Here is a 20,546-nt window from a genome sequence, read left to right as displayed (position 1 = left end):
TGTTCTGTTGATAGATACTAGGTATAGTTAATTTTAAAAATCTTTGCAGGAACCAGCACTGTGATATAGTAGGCTAAGCCTCTGCCCTGGCTGCTCCTCTTCCAATCTAGCTCTCTGCTTATGGCCTGGAAGGCAGAGGAAGATGGCCCAAGTCCTGCGCCCATGTGGGAGACCCAGAAGGAGCTCCTGGCTGTGGCTTCGGATCAGCCCAATTCCTGCCATTGCAGCCTTTTGGGGAATGAACCAGCGGATGGAAGATCTTTCTCTCTGTCTCACCCTCTCTTTGTAACTCTGCCTCTCAAATAAATAAATACAATCTTTTTTTAAAATGAAAATAAAAAATCTCTGCAATCTGATAGAAAAAATTATGTCCATTTTTCATTTATTTATTAAAGATTTATTTATTTATTTGAAAGGCAGAGTTAGAGTGGCAGAGTCAGACGCAAAGAGAGATCTTCCATCTGCTGGTTTACTCCCCAATGGCCATAACAGCTAGAGCTGGGCCGATCTAAAACCAGGAGCCAGGAGCTTCTTCCTGGTCTCCCATGTGGGTGCAGGGGCACAAGTACTTGAGCCATCCTCCACTGCCTTCCCAGGCCATAAGCAGAGATCTGGATTGGAAGAGGAGCAGCCAGGACTTGAACCAGCATCCATATGGCATGCCTGCACTGCAGGTGGCGGCTTTATCTGCTATGTTATTCCACAGCACTGGCCCCAATTTGTCTTTTTTTTTTTTTTTTTTATGATTAGTGAGGTATCAATTATCTAGATGCTCATTGGCCATTTATTCATCTTTTTTATGTTCCTGTTCATATCCGTTACCCACTTTTGATACATGATTTTATTTACTTCTTTTAGAAACAATTTGCTCCGTAATGGTCTTAGCCTGAAATCACTCGCTGAGACTGTTTTGAACTTCCCCCTTGACAAGTCCCTTCTACTTCGTTGCAGCAACTGGGATGCTGAGAATCTTACAGAGGACCAGGTATTCTTCTAAAACAATTTGTTATTGTTTATTTACTTGAGAGAGAGAGTGATCCCATCCACTGGTTCATTTTCCAAATGCCCACAACAGCCAGGACTGGGTCAGGCTGAAGCCAGGAGCCAGGAACCAAATCCAGGTCTCCCATGTGGGCCGCAGAAAACCGGCTACCTGAGCTGTCGTCACTGTCTCCTGGGATCTGCATCAGCAGAAACCTGCGGTCAGGGGCTGGAGCTGAGTACTGAGCCCCAGCACTCCAGGGTGGGACATGGGCTTCCTAACCACTCGACCAAACACCTGCCCCAGGACCAAGTGTTCTTATCACAGCGGCTGGAGAGCATAACAGTTGTTGCCTCCAAAGAGTAATAGTAATTTTTTAAATATTTTAATCCTCATAATACTGTAAAAGTACTGGATAGACTGGACTACAATGTATATGCCACCTAAATAAAAGAGTAAGAAATCCAGTTACACCCTAGACACTCACTATATGCCAGGCCATTCAGAAAATGTAATTTTTCCATGAATACCAATGTGTAATTTTTTTAGATTTGTTTATTTATTTGAAGGCAGAGTTACAGAGAGGCAGAGAGCGAGAGAGAGGGGTCTTCGATCCGCTGGTTCACTCCCTAAATGGCCATAATGGCTGGAGCTGGGCCAATCTGAAGCCAGGAACCTGGAGCTCTTCCAGATCTCCCACATGGATGCAGGGGCCCAAGGACTTGGGCCTTCTGCTTTCAGATCGGAGGTGGAACAACCGGGACTCGAACCGGCACCCATATGGGATGCCAGCACTGCAAGCAGCAGTTTTACCCACTACGCCACAGCGCCAGTCCCCAGATGCATTATTTTAAAATATGCTTTTCCCATTCTACAAATTATCTTTTCACACTTAAAACAAACAAAAGTTTTAAGTTTGATGAGCTCCAGTTGTCTATGTTTTCTTTTACTGCTTTTTTTTTCTTTCTTTTTTCTTTTTTTCTTTTTTTGACAGGCAGAGTGGACAGTGAGAGAGAGACAGAGAGAAAGGTCTTCCTTTGCCATTGGTTCACCCTCCAATGGCCGCCACAGCTGGCGTGCTGCGGCCAGTGCACCGCGCCAATCCGATGGCAGGAGCCAGGTGCTTCTCCTGATCTCCCCTGGGGTGCAGGGCCCAAGCACTTGGGCCATCCTCCACTGTGCTCCCAGGCCACAGCAGAGAGCTGGCCTAGAAGAGGGGCAAGCGGGACAGAATCCGGTGCCCCGACCGGGACTAGAATCCGGCTGGCGCCGCTAGGCGGAGGATTAGCCTATTGAGCCACGGCGCCGGCCTACTGCTTATTCTTTTGGTATCATACCCAATCAAGTATCCCCTAATGCAAAGTCATGAAGGGTTACTCCTACATTTTCTTTTAAGTTTAGCTTTTGCACTTTGGTCTGTGATCCATTTTGAGTTGATTTTTGTATATGTTTGAGATAAGGTTTCAAATTCATCTTTCACATGGGGTATCCCCTTGTCTCAGCACCATTTATTGAAAGTGCCTTTGTTTCTGCTTATTTGGAAACCATATGTTAAAAAGCACTCTTCCCACATTCAAGCACACCTCTTTTCTCTGGGAGAAAAATTTGCTGATAAATATGTAGATTGTTATATCTGGGTGGAAAATTCCATCCGAACTTGTTTTATTCTAAAGGTGTCAAAAAAAAATCCTTACTAATAGAATCATTTATCTGGCTTGGTTGTTAGAAGACTTTTGAAATTCTTATACCCTTTGTTGGGAAAACTTATCAGTTTTCATTTTGACTACTTTTGTGAGTGACTAGCTTGCCTTTCTTTCACTAGTTGCTTGGGAGAATAACTTCTTTTAAGATTTATTAATTTAGCCGGTGCCACGGCTCAATAGGCTAATCCTCTGCCTGGGGCACCGGCACACTGGGTTCTAGTCCCGGTCGGGGCGCTGGATTCTATCCCGGTTGCCCCTCTTCCAGTCCAGCTCTCTGCTGTGGCCCGGGAGTGCAGTGGAGGATGGCCCAAGTGCTTGGGCCCTGCACCCCATGGGAGACCAGGAGAAGCACCTGGCTCCTGGCTTCGGATCAGCATGATGCGCCGGCCGCAGAGGCCATTGGAGGCTGAACCAACAGCAAAAGGAAGACCTTTCTCTCTGTCTCTCTCTCTCACTATCCACTCTGCCTGTCAAAAAAAAAAATTATTAATTTATTTATTTGAAAAGCAGAATTGCAGAGTGAGAAAGAGACATATAGAGAGATCTTCCATCTTCCATCTTATGCTTCACTCCCCAAATGGCCACAATAGCCAGAGCTGGACTAGGTTGAACAAGGACCAGGAGCCAGGAGCTTCCTCTGGGTCTCCCATGTGGGTGCAGGGGCCCAGGCACTTGGGCCATCTTCTACTGCTTGCCCAGGCAAATGAGCAGGAAGGTGGATGGGAGGTGGAGCAGCTGGGACCTGATCTGCTGCCCATGTGGGATGGCAGCACTGCAGACGGTGGCTTTGCTGGTTGTAGCACAGTGCCCGACCCCACAAGGATGACTTAGCATTATTAAACAAAAACATGCCAGGGCAAAATTTTGACTTGAGGCCCATATATGAAACCCTTTTTTTTTTTTTTTTTTTTTGACAGGCAGAGTTAGTGTGAGAGAGAGAGACACAGAGAGAATTTATAGACAGTGACAGAGAGACAGAGAGAAAGGTCTTCCTTCCATTGGTTCACTACCTAAATGGCTGCTACGGCCGGTGCGCTGGGCCGATCTGAAGCCAGGAGCCAGGTGCTTCTTCCTGGTCTCCCATGCGGGTGCAGGGCCCAAGCACTTGGGCCATCCTCCACTGCACTCCCAGGCCACAGCAGAGAGCTGGACTGGAAGAGGAGCAACCAGGACTAGAACCCGGTGTGCCGGCGCCGCAGGCAGAGGATTAGCCAAGTGAGCCACGGCGCCGGCCGTGAAACCCATTTGTTTTCCTTGTTTTCAACATGTTATTAATAGGATGGTGAGCCTTTTCTGATTGATAGTCACACAGCCCTCTTAGTCATAATTTCAGCCATTCTGAAGGGTGACTGCCCCAAAGTGGATTTCATGTGCTGATTGTCAGGCCTCTCCCTAGACTTGAGAAACAGCTGTGCAGTGGAATGGTAGCAGACAGGAAGAAACCTCACTGGTTCACGTAGATCAGGATTTTCCAGGAGTTAGAGTGAGTCATTATTTTAGCGATTATAGTGAAGAAACAGAGAACATGAGAATTCTTGTGCTATTCAATTCACTGTTGTACAATTTGAAGTTTTTTTTGTAATAAAAGGTTTTCAGGAAGTCCATGGTGCCTAGATTACTGACCATTGTGAATTAGCATCCTCAGGTTTGTCCGTATCTCTGTGATGCCCGAGGTTGCTTTGTCTGGTGTGCCTTTGAGGTTCCACTGATGGCTGACTTTTCTCTCCAGGTAACGTACGCCGCCAGGGATGCGCAGGTTTCAGTGGCTCTCTTTCTCCATCTCCTTGGATACCCTTTCTCTAGGCAGCCAGCTGTGGCAGAGAGCGATGACCGCGCTGGCTGGAGGAAAGTCTTGGAGAAATGCCGGGATATGGTGGACATCCCATTCCGAAGCAAAGCAGTTAGCAGATTGGGAGAGGAGGTTGCTGGGGAAGCCTCCGAGTCTCAGCAGAAGCCGAGAAAGAAGAAGTCTGAGAGCGATGGAGCGGTGCCCGGCAGCCAGCAAGGCAGGGACCCCAGGAGACACAAGAGAAAGCCCCTGGGGGTGGGCTACTCTGCCAGGTAACTGACAGTTCTCTGGCTCGTGGAGCGAGGGCCCAGTCTCCAGCGGGGGATGTGACGTCATGCCAGGGGCCTGGGGCGAGGCCTGTGGTGAGGCAGAGGAGGCTGTCCAGGGTGTGTTTTCCTTTTCTCTTGTTTTCAGAGACATTTGGACTGTCCTTTGTTTTACTTGTGTATTTTTTTCCTCCTTTTATTTTTCAACCTTTGGACAATTGGAGTAGAAATGAGGCTTAAGCCTGACTTTGTCACTGAGCCCCGATGTGACATTAGACCTGTAACTTCTCCAACTTTTTTTTTTAAAGATTTATTTATTTATTTGAAAGAGTTACACAGAGAAGGAGAGGCTGAGAGAGAGGTCTTCTATCCACACTGGTTCACTCCCCAAATGGCCACAACGGCTGGAGCTGGGCTGATCTGAAGCCAGGAGCCAGGAGCTTTTTCTGGGTCTCCCACGTGGGTGCAGGGGCCCAAGGACTTGGGTCATCTTCTACTGCTTTCCCAGGCCATAGCACAGAGCTGGATGGGAAGTGGAGCAGCTGGGACTTGAACTGGCGTCCCTATGGTGGCTTTATCTGCTATGCCACAGCGCCGGTCCCACCTTAAAAGGGGGATTAGTTATTAGCTCTTGTTTGCTTCAGGATGGCTGTGAAAATGAGTAACGTGAAGGGCTTCATCTCTTCAGGAGAAACACATGAGCTGATTTCTTACCTGTCTGGTGTTTGATCACTTAGCTGGGACCCAGCTCTAAACCAGTGTTGTTCTCCTGCCAGCTAGAACTTTCCAGTACAACTGACCCCTTTGTTGTCGGACGATGACTCCTAAGTACTCTGGAACAGAAGTTTGGTCCCTGTAGCAACATGCCTTTAGGAAATGTATGATTAAATCGGAGGAAATTTTACACGTGAGCTAAAAATAAATTGACGTGGTCCTCATTATTTTAGCTTGAACTTTAAAATTTGTAATTTGCAGTGATTTGACAGTTTTCTTGTAGCTCTGGTGCTGTTTGTGTTCATAGCAGAGCAACGTAAACACCACCCAATTCACCCCCTAACGTCCTAGTCAATTAAGTAAAAATCTAGAGGCATAAACGAATTTGTTTCCTTGCCCAATGCAGATGGGGGTTCACTGTGGTTTCTTGCCCTATTTGTTTCTCCCATAATTTGTATGTGTGATCCTAGTGTTGAGAGTAGTTTGACTGACTCAGAAGAGCATGGGAAGCCGACCGAGTGCTTGACAAACACTTTGAGTCTGAGGTTTCTCTCCCTTCCCCGCAGAAAGTCGCCTCTGTATGATAACTGCTTTCTGCACGCTCCTGATGGACAGCCCCTCTGCACCTGTGACCGGAGGAAAGCCCAGTGGTACCTGCACAAGGGCATTGGAGGTGGGACACTCAGCTGTCCTCGCTTCTCTGTTTAGGGCAGTGGGTGCTGGCGGGAGTGGGCAGTGGGATGTGAGGGAGAGACCTGGAGACATGCGGACTGGGTAGTCACAACACAGAGACACAGCCGGGCACCTTCCCGGGCGGGGGCGGGGGGCGGGCGCGCGCAGGCAGTGCTGACCTCCTTCTCCCCTCTAAGAGCTGGTGAGCGAAGAGCCCTTTGTGGTGAAGCTCCGGTTTGAGCCTGCGGGCAGACCCGAATCCCCGGGAGACTACTACCTGATGGTCAAAGAGAACCTGTGTGTGGTGTGCGGCAAGCGGGACTCCTACATCCGGTGAGTGTGGTCGTGGGCACCCTGACCGTCCGCCCCATGGGGATGGGGCTGTGCAGCCTGCTGGAGCCTGGCAGAGGGCTGGCTGTCCCAGTGCGGCCAGCCCTGGGCGCTGAGCCGCTTCACGGTAACGCGGTAGCAGTCCGCTGCCTTTGTGCAGGGCGGACCCCGGACTGCCTCCTTCAGGGGCTGGGTCCGTGTGTCCTCCCTGAGTGGCTCATGGACTCTCCGAGCCCGGGTGCTGTTCACACAGTGTCCAGACCCGAAGGCTGCTCTGGCCTGTGATTCTTTTTGTGTCAAGGCCCACGTGGCCGGACACTTGCGCTGTCTCTGCGGCCTTGGTGCTGGGACTCCCTTCTCTCCTCCTCCCCTGCACTGTTGCTGCTGCCGAAAGCTGAGATGGGCCCTGCTTAACCCGGGAAGCCGTGTCAGAGCCGGGGATTCCTCAGATGAAGGACACTGGCCTTCTCATGTCACCGGGCTTCACAGAGAGTTGTTTTCTGGATGTCAGGGCCATGAGAAGAAACTTAAAAAAAAAAAAAAAAAGATTTATTTATTTACTTGAGAAGCAGAGCTACAGACAGCAAAGTCTTCATCCACTGGTTCACTCCCCAAATGGCCATAACAGCCAGAGCTGGGCTGGCCAGGAGCTTCTTCCAAGTCTCCCACACCGGTACAGGGGCCCAAGCACTTGGACCATCTTCCACTGCTTTCCCAGGCCACAAGTAGAGAGCCTGGACTGGAAGTGGAGCAGTCGGAACTTGAACTGGCGTCCATATGGGATGCTGGTGCTGCAGGTGACGACTTTACCTACTGCACCACAGCACCAGCCCCAAGAATATCTTTTCATTTCCCCAAGACCCCTCCTTCGTGAAGCAAGGCCTGCTCAAAGGTGGGCTGTTAACTTCTGCCTGCCCCTATAGCCTCATAGCAAGTGGTCGGTATTGGCTTTGAGGAGAGAGAGACCTGAGGAACAGGTGGGTGGGTGAGGCAGGCAACCAGGAACCTAAGACCCATGTAGGATAGAGTGGAGTAGGCGAGTTGCCTTGAGGTAGGCTGTTGGGTGTGGTGCTCAAGGCTCCTCGTCGTGTTCAGGCTCAGGCTGGAATCCTGGTAGCCAGCTGCTCGCTTTGCATGTGCTCAGTGTCCTATGCTGATGAGCCCTGCTCTCCCGTGGCCCCGTTCCAGGAAGAACGTGATTCCGCACGAGTACCGCAAGCACTTCCCCATTGAGATGAAGGACCACAACTCCCATGACGTGCTGCTGCTCTGCACCTCCTGCCACGCCATCTCCAACTACTACGACAACCACCTGAAGCAGCAGCTGGCCAGGGAGTTCCAGGCGCCCATCGGCTCCGAGGAAGGCTTGCGCCTGCTGGAAGACCCCGAGCGCCGGCAGGTGCGTTCCGGGGCCAGGGCCCTGCTCAACGCGGAGAGCCTGCCTGCCCATCGCAAGGAGGAGCTGCTGCGAGCGCTGAGGGAGTTTTATAACACAGACACCATCACAGAGGAGATGCTGCAGGAGGCCGCCAACCTGGAGACAAGGTACGACTTAAGAACCAGGGACATCCCTGCTCCGTGGACGTGTTTGCTGGGGAGGGGGCCTCCACGGCCTGCGTGCAGTGCCAGGCATCCAGCTGACTCAGTAAGCGTCTGGTGGTGGAAGACACCATGGGAATGGGCTTAGGACAATCTCCTTGAGGATTTTCTCGCTAAGGAGACTTGCCTTTTGTATAGTGTCTGTCCTTGACTCTTTAATGCCATGTGCTTTAGTCCAGTCATTTTCATGGTTAGTGTGAGAGTGTAAATGCAAGGGAGTTGTCTCACACATTCTGAAGTCAGCACGCAGGACGAAATGATCGTCCAGTGATAGCCCGAAATCTCTGGAGTTGCACATGAAGGACCTTCTGGTGATTTTGCATCCCTGCCTTCACCCAGGGGTGTGAGAACCATGGGTTCACATTTCCCGTCTCACCTGCTCTGCCGGGTTCCGGCCTACTGAGTGGAATATTGCACAGAATTGCTGTCCCTGTTTAAGTGACTTTCCTCTTGTTTCCGTCCTCCCTTGCTCTCTCCCACCTTTCCTGTATGTGCATAGGCGAATTCATAGGATATGACTCAGTGTCCCTAAGCGAGATGTTTATGGTCCTGAAAAATGAATAGCTACGTGGCTCAGATGATAAGACCTTTGGGCTGCTAGGTGTAGTTCTGCTTCCAAACTCTCACTTTTTTCCAAAGTACTAAGGGATGAAATAATTGAGCCAATAAGTTCACAAAATCCTGATAGCAATTGCTTAGTGTTTCCATTATCAAATAAATACATAAATAAGGGGCAGCCAATTGGATGCCTGTATCCCATACTGGAGTGTCTGGTTCAAGTCCTGACTTTCTGTGTTTCTGATCATCCATCTCCCTACTAATGTGTACCCTGGGAGGCCACAGGTGCTTGAGTCCCTGACTTCCATGGGAGACCCCTGAATGGAGTTCAGGGCTCCTGGCTTTGGCCTTGCCTATCCCTGGCTTTTTCAAGTATTTGGGGAATAAACTAGCAGATAGATGGAAGATCTCTTGCTGTCTGCCTGCCTGCCTACCTGCCTTCCAATAACATGAAAATAAAGAAAGAAAAACTGAAAAGACTTTCCTTAAAAAAGGAATCAATTAAAACTATGATCATAATCACAATATTGATTTATTTTAAGTTTTGAAGCTTTTTATTCAATGAGAGAAATGCGCAGGAGAATGAGGGCTTTATTTAGGGTATTTATTTATTTTTTAGAAACGGTTATTTCACCCAGGCTGCTGATCCATCACAGATACTGCAAATATCAATTGGACAGACATATAGAGATACCTTGTATCTTGTAGAACCAAGATAATAACTTTTTTTTTTTTTTTTTTTGACAAGCAGAATGGACAGTGAGAGAGAGAGAGAGAGAGAAAGGTCTTCTTTTAGGCCGGCGCCGTGGCTCAACAGGCTAATCCTCCGCCTAGCGGCACCGGCACACCAGATTCTATTCCCCGTCAGGGCACCGGATTCTGTCCTGGTTGCTCCTCTTCCAGGCCAGCTCTCTGCTATGGCCCGGGAAGGCAGTGGAGGATGGCCCAAGTGCTTGGGCCCTGCACCCGCATGGGAGACCAGGAGAAGCACCTGGCTCCTGGCTTCGGATCAGCGTGATGCGCCAGCCGCGGCGGCCATTGGAGGGTGAACCAATGGCAAAAAGGAAGACCTTTCTCTCTGTCTCTCTCTGTCCACTCTGCCTGTCAAAAAAAAAAAAAGAAAGAAAAAAAAAGAAAGGTCTTCCTTTGCCGTTGGTTCACCCTCCAATGGCCGCCGCGGCCGGTGCACCGTGCTGATCCTGCAGGAGCCAGTTGCTTCTCCTGGTCTCCCATGTGGTGCAGGGCCCAAGCACTTGGGCCATCCTCCACTGCACTCCCGGGCCACAGCAGAGAGCTGGCCTGGAAGAGGTGCAATCGGGACAGAATCTGGCGCCCCGACCGGGACTAGAACTCGGTGTTCCGGCGCCACAAGGCGGAGGATTAGCCAATTGAGCCGCGGCACTGGCTCAAGATAATGACTTTTAATAAGTGGCCATGATTATTTCTTTTTTTAAAAGATTATTTATTTAAAAGTCAGACTTACAGAGGGAGAGAGAGAGACAGGGATCTTTCACCCGCTGGTTCACTCCCCAGATGGTTGCAACAGCCATTAGCAGGGAGCTGGGTTAGAAGTGGAGCAGCCAGAACACAAACCGGAACCCATGTAGAATGCTAGCGTTACAGGCAGTGGCTTTACCTACTTCACCACCATTATTATTTCTTATTGCAGCCTGCTAAGATGGGTTTTACTTATTTATTTTTTAAAAGATTTATTTATCTATTTATTTATTTGAAAGTCAGAGTTGCACAGAGAGGAGAGGCAGAGAGAGAGGTCTTCCATCCTCTGGTTCACTCCCCAATTGGCTGCAATGGCCAGAGCTGCGCTGATCTGAAGCCAGGAGCCAGGAGCTTCTTCTGGATCTCCCATATGGGTGCAGGGGCCTAAGGACCTGGGCCATCTTCCATTGCTTTCCCAGGCCATAGCAGAGAGCTGGATCGGAAGTGGAGCAGCTTGGACTCAAACTGGCATGCATATGGCATGCCAGCACTGCAGGCTGCGGCCCCACCCGCTAAGCCACAGTGCTGGCCCCTTAGATTTCTTACTGGTAACTGCTAATATTACATCTTGCACTTTCAAAATCTTTCAAAGTTTTTTTTTAAAAAAAAACTATTATTGAATTTTATCCCTACAACTATTGTGTGAAGTTGAATATATATTATTTTCTAAGTTTCTTTGAGGTTATTGACATCATATGACACATTAGTGAGACTGACTCCTTTGATTAATTCTCAAATGTATTTCCTAAAACAGTATCAAACTACCTCCCCCCCTCACACTTCAGCCATAGATCTTACTGAACTGGATAAGTGGATGCTGGGCTTAAGACTGAGAACAGTCAACTCCTTAAAGAAGTTTTAATTTAAAAATATTCAGGAAATACAAAGCTTGCTGATATTTTCAGAGAACTAAAAATTATTTTGTGCAGAGTTCATTGCCACTTGGGATACCCACATCTCAGATCTGAGTGCCTGGTTTGAGTCCTGACTTTTGACTTCCAATCCAGCTTCCTGCTGGTTTGTACCTTGGGAGGAACAAATGATGGCTTAAGTGGTTGGGTCACTGTCACCCATGTGAGAGACCTGGATTGGGTCCCAGGATCCTGGCTTTGGCCTGGCCCAGCCCTGGCTGTGGCAGGATGGAATATATCTCTGTCTCTCTGTCCTTCAAATAAAAGAACAATTTTTTTAAATTATCAAGGAGACATAAACAGTTATAAAATTATTATGTAGTCTCTATGTGTGTATGTATGTATGGGTAGGAGGGAATTGGTAGATAGGCAGGGCCTCTAGCTACAAACTCAGATACATAAAGTTTCCAATATAAAAGTCACATCTGAAAACAAAGGAATGCTAAAAGCGTTCCTGGAGCAAAGGCATATTAGCATAAAACCAAAGAACTAAGTAAAGCTACAAATAGGTCTGTAAAGATAAAGACTACCTAGAAAGTGGGTTAAGGTAAAAGAGAAAGGAAACTTGTTTCCTTCCTTGATGACTAAAACAAGAGGAGTAACTGATGTTATCCAGATTCATTGTGTTCTAAGGAAAACAGGATTGAACAACAGGATTTTAATTCAAGTATAGCCCAACTTTTCTTATCTCCAAAGGCACAGGTATGCTTCCTGGCTAAGCGGCTTCCTAGTCACCAAGGAGTGTTGGTCATCCTGTGAACGCTTCTTGCTGAGTTATGGCTTCCTTTACATCATTTTGTACTGGACCCCCGTTTTTCTAGCGTGCTACTTGAGATTTCAGTAAATAGGACATCTATTTTATGATTACTGCTTGGGTCACCAGCTGCCTAGTAATAGCAGAACTGACAGCATTCATAGGAGGAGTAGGGAGGCAGCTGTGTTTTTTTTTTTGTTTGTTTGTTTTTTTTTATAGAAAAACCTTTATTTCAATGATATTTTGCCTTCTACTTGGTAACATAAGGATCTGGTGTGAGAAGTATCAAAATAGGAAGAAGAAATAACTGAAGTAATTTAACTTACCCTTTATTTTTTTATTTTTATTTTATTTTTTTTTTTAAGATTTATCTGAAGACTGAGTTAGAGAAAGAGAGGGAGAGACAGATCTTCCATTCCATGGTTCATTCCCAAGATGGCTGCAAAGGCCAGGGCTGGGCCAGGCTGAAGCCAGGAGCCAACAGCTTCTTCTGAGTCTCTCACGTGGGTGGCAGGGGCCTAAACACTTGGGCCACCTTCTGCTGCTTTTCCCAGGCCATTAGCAGAGAGCAGGATTGGAAGTGGCGCAGCTGGGACCCCAACCGGCTCCCATACAGGATCACAGGCAACAACTTAACCTGCTGTGCCACAGTGCCAGCCCCTACCCTTTATATTTCTACCAGCAGATGCTGGTAACAGAACATTTCTTCTTTTTCTTTCTTTTTTTTTTTTTTTTTTTGACAGGCAGAGTTAGTGAGAGAGAGAGAGAAAAAAAAAAAAGATCTTCCTTTTTCCGTTGGTTCACCCCCCAAGTGGCTGCTATGGACAGTGCATTGCGGCTGGCGCGCTGCGCCAATCCAAAGCCAGAAGCCAGGTGCTTCCTCCTGGTCTCCTATGCAGGTGCAGGGCCCAAGCACTTGGGCATCCTCCACTGCCTTCCCGGGCCACAGCAGAGAGCTGGACTGGAAGAGGAGCAACCAGGACAGAATCCGGCTCCCCAACCGGGACTAGAGCCCCGTGTGCCAGCGTCTCAGGCAGAGGATTAGCCTAGTGAGCCGCGGCGCCAGCCCTCTTCTTTTTCTTAAAGATTTATTTTATTTACTTGAAAGACACAGTTACAGAGAGAGGTAGAGAGAGAGAGAGGGCTTCCATCTACTGGTTCACTCCCTAAATGGCTACAACAGCGAGAGCTGAGCCAGTCTGAAGCCAGGAGCCAGGAACTTCTTCCCACGTGAGTCTCCCATGTGGGTGCGGGGCCCAAGCACTTGAGCCATCTTCCACTGCTCTCCCAGCCGCATTAGCAGGGAGCTAGATTAGAAGTGGACTAGCTGGGACGCAAATTGGCGCCAATATGGGATGCTGGCACTGCAGGCCAAGGCTTTAACCCACTGCACCACAGCGCTGGCCCCAGAACATTTCTTTTTTTTTTTTTTTTTTTTTTTTTTTGAGGTTTTCTTAGAGTCAAAGAATTTCAGCCAGAGCAGTATGGAGGGGGGCTCCAATGGAAGAAAAACCCTGAAGAGGCCCATGGCCCTGGGGTTTTTAAGCACAATTTTAGAAAAAAAAGAAAAAAGAAACTTGACAATCATTTGACATTCAGTTATAACACAGGGACAAAACCCATCAAAAGACCTGATTTGCAACCCTTTATCCTGTCTGGCTTGCTCCTGATAAAAGAGCCACAAGGGTGGGATTCCTCATTTGATTTACAGTAAGCTGGAAGCTCAGAGGGTGGAATCTCCACTCCTTGGCTGATCTCATGATATTGGAAGCTCCCAAGGAGTGGGCAGGCTGGCTCTTTGACCTTGTTAAGGATAACTTTTGGGGGGAACATTTGCCACCCTCAATTTCCAGACTGCAGAACATTTCTCTAGCTTAGTGGTGAAAACACCCAGTTGTTGATCATTCAATAAATGTTTCTCTGCATGAACACTAGCAACAACAGAAAGCCCGGGAACAGCTGTCTGGAGATAGACAGGACCGTGGTAAGCTCATCTGCTGAATCCTAAGTGCTGGATGGAGAGGATCCTGGGAGGGCGGAGCGGAGCAGGACGTGGGTGTAGGGAGAGAGGCTGCTTCCTTGAGAAGGGTGGGGGGAAGCACTGTTCCTGAGGGTCAGCGCGTTCCCAAGGCCGCCCTGCTTGGTGGGGACAGAGGCAGGGACACAGCTGCCTGGCCAGAGCCGCTTTTCATCACCCAGACACTGCTGGCGGGTGGCGTGGCGCTCCTCCTCTGAGAAAGAAGGCAGGAGAGAACCTGTCCCACGCCGCATTTTACGCTCAGGTGTTTCACTGCGGTATGAAGACGTGGAGCAGGTGGGCTGACTTCACAGCCACGGACAAATACTGAGCATGACTCAGTGGATACCCCGAAAGAAGGGGGGGCTGGTCACTGGACGTCCGTTGGGGAAAGGAAAGCCCGACGTTCGTTCTTCGCCCATCATCAGCCGGGCAGCAGGGCCCCTCTCGTGGGGGTTGAGCGTCGTGTGTAACGCAGGCTTCTGAGTGCCTTCTCTTCGGACTGCGAACAAAAAGGGGAAAGATGAGAAAGAGGGTGTTTGGAAAAGGCTTGAATAGCAGCCTGTGGGAGTCTGACCGCCTCCCGGTAGACCCCAGGCCAGCAGCCATTGAAGCTGTTTGTGCCACCGTCCAGTTCCTGCCCTCACGCCCTTTGCTCTTCGTGTCTCGGCAGGATTTCTAATGAAAACTACGTCCCTCACGGGCTGAAGGTGGTGCAGTGCCACACCCAGGGCGGCCTGCGCTCCCTCATGCAGCTCGAGAGCCGCTGGCGCCAGCACTTCCTGGACTCCATGCAGCCTACGCACCTGCCGCAGCAGTGGTCCGTGGATCACAACCATCAGAAGCTGCTCCGGAAGTACGGAGAAGACCTCGCGGTCAAGCTGTCGTGAGCGCGGCTCCCTCCCAGGGCGGGGCCGGGGGTGGGGCTGCAGTGAAGGTGGTCACTAATTGTCAAGGCCCCAGCCTGCAGTCAGAACACGAACCCGTGCTGGACTCAGGTGCTTCTGAGGCTGCAGGCTGCCGTTTTAAGGAAAGCCGTGGTTTGGAGCTGTAACTGGGCAAGGTCCATCTCCTCTCTTGGTTTGTCTTTGTGAACGAGAAAGGAGACCTTGACCTTTATTTCCTCTCTGCTCCTTCTGCCTTTCCTGCCAGAGGGAAACTGATGAATTCTCCCCGAAGCGACTTGCTGGGACTCAGAAAATGTTTTTAGCTCCTTGCTTCCCTGTCCAGTGCGTTGATTGACCTCAGACAGGAGCTGCCCAGTGTGTCAGTCCCGTCAGGCCGGGAAGGGAGACTGTGCTTTTGGAGGCTGGAGAAGGGACCAGGGGTCCGACCCGTGCTCCCAGCTCAGCCTCCTGAGGATCATTGGCTGAGTGCTCCCAGTGACTCACCTGTCTGGGACCCGCCTGGAGTACGGTGCTTCCGTTGATTTCCCATGCGTGACTGTGCTCCCTTCCCACGTGGGGCCACAGGGCAGCTCCGCCCTCCCCTTGAGGAAGCCCCCTTCTGGGATAAGCCCTCCCCCCCAGCCGAGGTGTGTGGGCCTACAGGCCGCTGCCCAGCAGAGCTGTGGTTCTTGGCTCAGCTCTTCCCTTTGTGCTGTGTGTTGCCTGCTTCTTGCACGCTTCCTGCCCCAAACTGCCAGGATTTTAGCTCAGTCCCTTTCTGTGGGGACAATTGTATTTAACCAGGATCCACGTCAGCTCCTCCACGCTCTGGCCTCGCTCAGCTTTGCAACACTGACTTCTTTTAAACTCATACTCACTCCAGAGGCTTTCAGTCAGGTCGCGGTTCACGGAGGACTTCCTGGTCCCCCTGAAGCCTGGGGCCCCGAGATCAGCGAATACAGTAGATGTCTGCCAGGGTGATGTTTCGTCTCCCAAAACATCTGTCTCCTCATTGAGTGTGAAATTAACTTATTAGTGATTGTACCTTTTCTAAACTACTAGGGAAACTTTCGTATTTCACAAGTTCTTAACAAGCTTAAAAAGGACTTTTAAGATCTGAATTCAACAAGAGCTCTATTTTGGAATTGTGCCCAAGTTGGTGATGATTGTTCTAACCTTGATCAATAAAACCTCTAAGCACAAGACTCACTGAGCTGTCAATGTAACCCTTTTCTATATAACTTTCTAAAATGGTGACTGTCTGGGCCGGCGCCGCGGCTCACTAGGCTAATCCTCCGCCTTGCGGCGCCGGCACACCGGGTTCTAGTCCCGGTCGGGGCACCGATCCTGTCCTGGTTGCCCCTCTTCCAGGCCAGCTCTCTGCTGTGGCCCGGGAGTGCAGTGGAGGATGGCCCAAGTGCTTGGGCCCTGCACCCCATGGGAGACCAGGAGAAGCACCTGGCTCCTGCCATGAGAACAGCGCAGTGCGCCAGCCGCAGCGCGCCTACCACGGCGGCCATTGGAGGGTGAACCAACAGCAAAAGAAAGACCTTTCTCTCTGTCTCTCTCTCACTGTCCACTCTGCCTGTCAAAAATAAAAATAAATAAATAAATAAAAATAAAATGGTGACTGTCCTTAGTGGAGGAGACACTTATCCTAGCGGTGCCTGCCGCGTGGGAGCCGGCCCTCACACACACACACACACACAGTGCACCGAAGAGCAGCCCACAGACCCACATGCACAGCCTCAGACTGGGGACCGGCCCGCCTGCAGTATCACTTGGTCTGGCCCTGCCTAGGCTTCCCTAGGCGGGACGTGGAATTCAGTAAGTCTCTGGCAGGCTGATTTAAGTTGACAGTTGTGTGTGGCCCCTAGATGGTGTTATAAATATGTAAATGGCCCTGGGCAGAACAGAGGTCCCCCACTCCTGCGGTACACCTCTTTCTTCTCATGTACCCTCAAACAGGCACTCCTGGGGTCTAAACTAGAAATGCCTGAAAGTGGATAGTGCCAGGCACTTTGAGGAGTGTTTGTCCAGTGTGGTGGGTTCTTACGGGGCAGTGCCTCCTGGCCGAGTTGTGTGGGGCTGTGGTAAGGGGCGGGGCATGGAGAAGGATGGAGAAAACAGCCCGTACTTGGTTGTGTTTGGGGCCAGGCTTGCCACAAGATGGCACTCAGAGATTTGCTTTTAAATGCATTCGACTTTTATACAGTCACGGAACGTAACTCGTGTTTCGCAATCTGCATAGCTGGTTTTGAGTCACTTCTGTAAACTTTACAAGAAAACCTTCCTCCTCTGAGAGAGGCGAGTAGGGCCTTTACTTGCTCTGCTCCTGGGATCCTCATGCTAAGAGGTGAGAGTTCCTGCGGGGTGCGGTGGCTGCTGTGGCGAGCTCATGGGTTCTCCAGGACAGCTCCTGGCCAGGCCCAGGGAACACAGGGCCGGCAGCAAGGCAGAGCAACAGCCAGGCCGTGGTGTGCCGGGTTTCTCGTCCCACCCAGAAGAGGTTTGCTGTGCCCCCTGGGCTCTTCCCAACTCTCCGAGTTTGTCACCAGCTTCAGCAGCCCCTCCCTCGGACTGACAGTTGCCGCGTGAAATGAGAGATTTTAGGGTAGATGTATTGTAAAACAAATATTTATTGTGTTTTTTCCTCTGATATAAAAGTAGCATGTGCTCTCACGAGTCTGAAGAAAGAATCCAACTCATCCATCTTCCTTCCGTGTGGAATAGCCCCAAGCCTGCCGGGATTGTGAATTTCCCGTCAGCATTTAAACATGTGATGTGTAACATTTAAGCCAAACCAGGGATCTGCATTGGTACAGGCCGGTGTCCTCATTCCCCCACTGGCTAAACCTGGTGTCTAGGAATTTCCCGCATCCTTAGGACTTCGGGAACACAGTTCTAGTGGCTCTGCTTGCTCGAGCTTTCATTCCTACAGAGTTGAGAATTTTGGTTGTTTTAGGTCCTTTGTTCTTATCAGTGACTGCTCTGGTGAGCTTTCTAGGGTATTCCTCCTTGACTCCATCTTTGGCAATTTCCTTAGGGTTGAATCCTAGAAATTGGGATGTGAAGAGGGGGCTCAGGTTGCTGGAGTGGGTACAAACTGACATCAGCGTTAGGAGTGTCAGCAAGGAAAGGCGTCTCTTTGACCCTTCGGCTCCCCGTGTCCCAGTGCACTCAGCAAGCTTACGCGTGAGTAGCAGGGAGAGCTCAGGGTCGTGCGCGGCCAAGGCCTCTCTGGGGCTCCCTGAGTCTCTTCTCTGTGGCTTCTCTGCCCCCCCCCCCCCCCTTCATTGCTTTATCTCCCTGTGGCAGTCAGGGAAGTAGAAACATTGTGGCCAGGGCTGTGGTGGCAGTCCTGGCCTGAAGCACTGGCATCCCATATGGGCGCCAGTTCGAGACCTGGCTGCTCCATTTCCGATCCAGCTCTCTGCTATGGCCTGGGAAAGCAGTGGAAGATAGGCCAAGTGCTTGGGCCCCTGCACCCATGTGGGAAACCCGGAAGAGGCTCCTGGCTTCCGATTGGCACAGCTCTGGCCATTACAGCCATCTGGGAAGTGAACCAGCAGAGGATGGAAGACCTCTCTCTGTCTCTGTCTCTCTGTAACCCTGCCTTTCAAATAAATAAGTCAGCCTTTTCTTGAGGAATAATAATTCCATGGTCCTCCAGATGCCTTGATTTTGGGTTCAGCTGTACTTTTCGGGCATTCACCATGCTGCGTACTTGTGCTGGAGCGCAGTACTTTCCTTCCTCTTTTTTTTTTTTTTTTTTAAGATTTCTAAAATTTATTTGAGAGGTAGAGTTACAGACAGAGAGAGGGAGAGACAGAGAGAAAAGTCTTCCACCTGCTGGTTTCTGGTTCACTCCCCAATGGCGGCAACCGCCAGAACTGAGCAGATCTGAAGCCAGGAGCCACGAGCTGCTTCCGGGTCTCCCATGTGGGTGCAGGGGCCCAAGGACCTGGGCCGTCTTCTGCAGCGCCGGCCCCGAGCTCGGTGCTTTCTGCCCATCCCAGTCCTGGAGCAGTTTTTCTTCAGCTGGTGGAGCAGGGCTGATGGGCAGGTGTTGCACGTGATGAGGGGTCCTGTTCCCGCAGCCTGCTGGGAGCTGCGTCAGTCACGCCCTTTGCTTTAATGCCTGAGCGTTGTTTATTGGGGAAGGTAGACTGTCGGTTCCATCTACTCTGATTTGTGGTCAGCTCTGTTGAAGTCACAGTGCAGGTGACTGGAGCAAAGGGATGGTCACTTCGGAGGTAATCAAGAACTGATTCCCTTGGTATAGGAAGAGGGGATGTCAAAGAGCCTCATTCATACAGCCTGGTTTGGCCCTCTTCTAGTACTGTGCACGCTGCCGTTAAGGTCAGAGGCGTTCTCTGCTCTGGATGGATGTGACGTAGTAAATCTTACATCCTCTGGACTGAACCCAAAGTACTCGCTCTCCTCCCAGCCTTCTTCCTTGTTCTGAACTCTTGAAGTAATAACTGCAGGGGTAATTGTAGCCTTTCCGTCAGCGTAACCTTCCAAAGCTGCTGAGTTCAGAGTCAGCGTTATTATAAGCACAGTGTGTGGTCCAGAATGTTCCCGAGTTGGAGGTGGCTACTGGTAGTCTACTGCTGCTCACCAAAGGTCTCTTTCTCAGACTGTAGCAGAGTCTACAGTTGGGATTCTGACCACTCAGGTCACCAGGGTCTCTCTGAAGTCTTGTATAAGAATGAGAAATCTGGGGCCGGAGCTGTGGCATAGAGGGTTAATGCCCTGGCCTGAAGCACCGGCATCCCATATGGGCGCCCGCGCTCGAGACCCAGCTGCTCCACTTCCGATCCAGCTCTCTGCTATGGCCTGGGGAAGCAGTAGAAGATGGCCCAAGTCCTTGGGTCCCTACATCCATGTGGGAGACCCAGAGGAAGCTCCTGGCTCCTGGCTTCAGATCGGCGCAACTCTGACCGTTGCGGCCATCTGGGGAGTGAACCATCAGATGGAAGGCCTCTCTCTCTCTCTCTGCCTCTCCTCTCTCTTTGTAACTCTGACTTTCAAATAAAAAAAAAAAAAAAGAAAAAGAGAGAGAGAGAAATCTGAGCTCAGGAAGCTAAAGGTGCTGCCAGAAATAGGAGATTGAAGCTTGGGTAGTTTTAAAGGAAGTATGTTGATTTGGTCGATGGAGGGGGCCGGGGAAAGGGGGCTTGTTCCTGCACTCAGCTTTATGTTTTGCTTGTTCCTATACCCAGTTCTGTCATGTGTCAGAGGATCAGAGAGGAGTAGGCTGGTGACATTGGCTCTGGTTCCGGCCACCCACTGTGTGTCTTTGGACTCATCGCTTAACTTGTCCTGGCTGCTTTTGTACCTATAAAATCCGAGGCTTGAATTAGAAGTGCTGAAGGGCCCTGAGCCGTTGCCTCCTGCGATGGATCTTGCTAGCCCATGTGTGGCACTTCCCTTGTGTGCCGTGTACCTTTTGCTTGGCTGCACTCACTCATCCTGCCCCCAGCCCTGCAGATGGGAACTCTGGAGGGTAATGAGGGAAACGGGATGCCAACGCCATGTCCCCCTGGCCTCACTGACTAAGGAGAAGCCTGCTCCCTCCTTCCGGTGCACCACCTGGGAACAAAATACCCTTCTCACCAGAGTGCTGTGGTGGCTCCGGGGGCTTCCAGTTCCACTCCAGCAAGAGGGAAGGGACATCTGTATCTTCTACCACACTGCTGGTGCCGTAGGTTTCCTAAGAGATGAGTGTGGAGTGGAAATGAAACAAGTGTGTCGAGTGTTGTGGATGGGAGGACAGTGATAGGAAAGAGATTTTAAGGTTTTTCAGGTTAAGAGAAATTAAGAATATATCATTGATAGAGAACTGAATAAAATTGGGCACT

At 50.2% G+C, this 20,546-nt stretch overlaps 1 protein-coding gene across 5 annotated transcripts in view; it reads left to right on the top strand.

Annotated features, from left to right (window-relative positions):
* EXD2 (exonuclease 3'-5' domain containing 2) overlaps positions 1–16,219 on the top strand; it is a 51,130-nt gene extending 34,911 nt beyond the window's left edge. For 2 of the 5 annotated variants that reach the window (XM_062181461.1, XM_062181462.1), the window contains 6 exons: positions 859–985; positions 4,415–4,746; positions 6,021–6,127; positions 6,324–6,459; positions 7,645–8,001; positions 14,466–16,218. In XM_062181461.1, coding sequence (XP_062037445.1) covers positions 859–985; positions 4,415–4,746; positions 6,021–6,127; positions 6,324–6,459; positions 7,645–8,001; positions 14,466–14,682 — 1,276 coding nt within the window. In that variant the 3' untranslated portion in view covers positions 14,683–16,218. Of the gene's footprint in view, positions 1–858; positions 986–4,414; positions 4,747–6,020; positions 6,128–6,323; positions 6,460–7,644; positions 8,002–14,465 lie in introns of all 5 variants that reach the window. The other 3 variants (XM_062181459.1, XM_062181460.1, XM_062181463.1) reach the window with 2 other exon arrangements.
* Positions 16,220–20,546: the final 4,327 nt, after the last annotated feature.

Source organism: Lepus europaeus, chromosome 22 (genome assembly GCF_033115175.1).
Source record: "Lepus europaeus isolate LE1 chromosome 22, mLepTim1.pri, whole genome shotgun sequence".
NCBI lineage: Eukaryota > Metazoa > Chordata > Mammalia > Lagomorpha > Leporidae > Lepus > Lepus europaeus.
The sequence above is the reverse complement of the archived record's forward strand: the minus strand, read 5'-3'. Positions and strand labels throughout refer to the sequence as shown.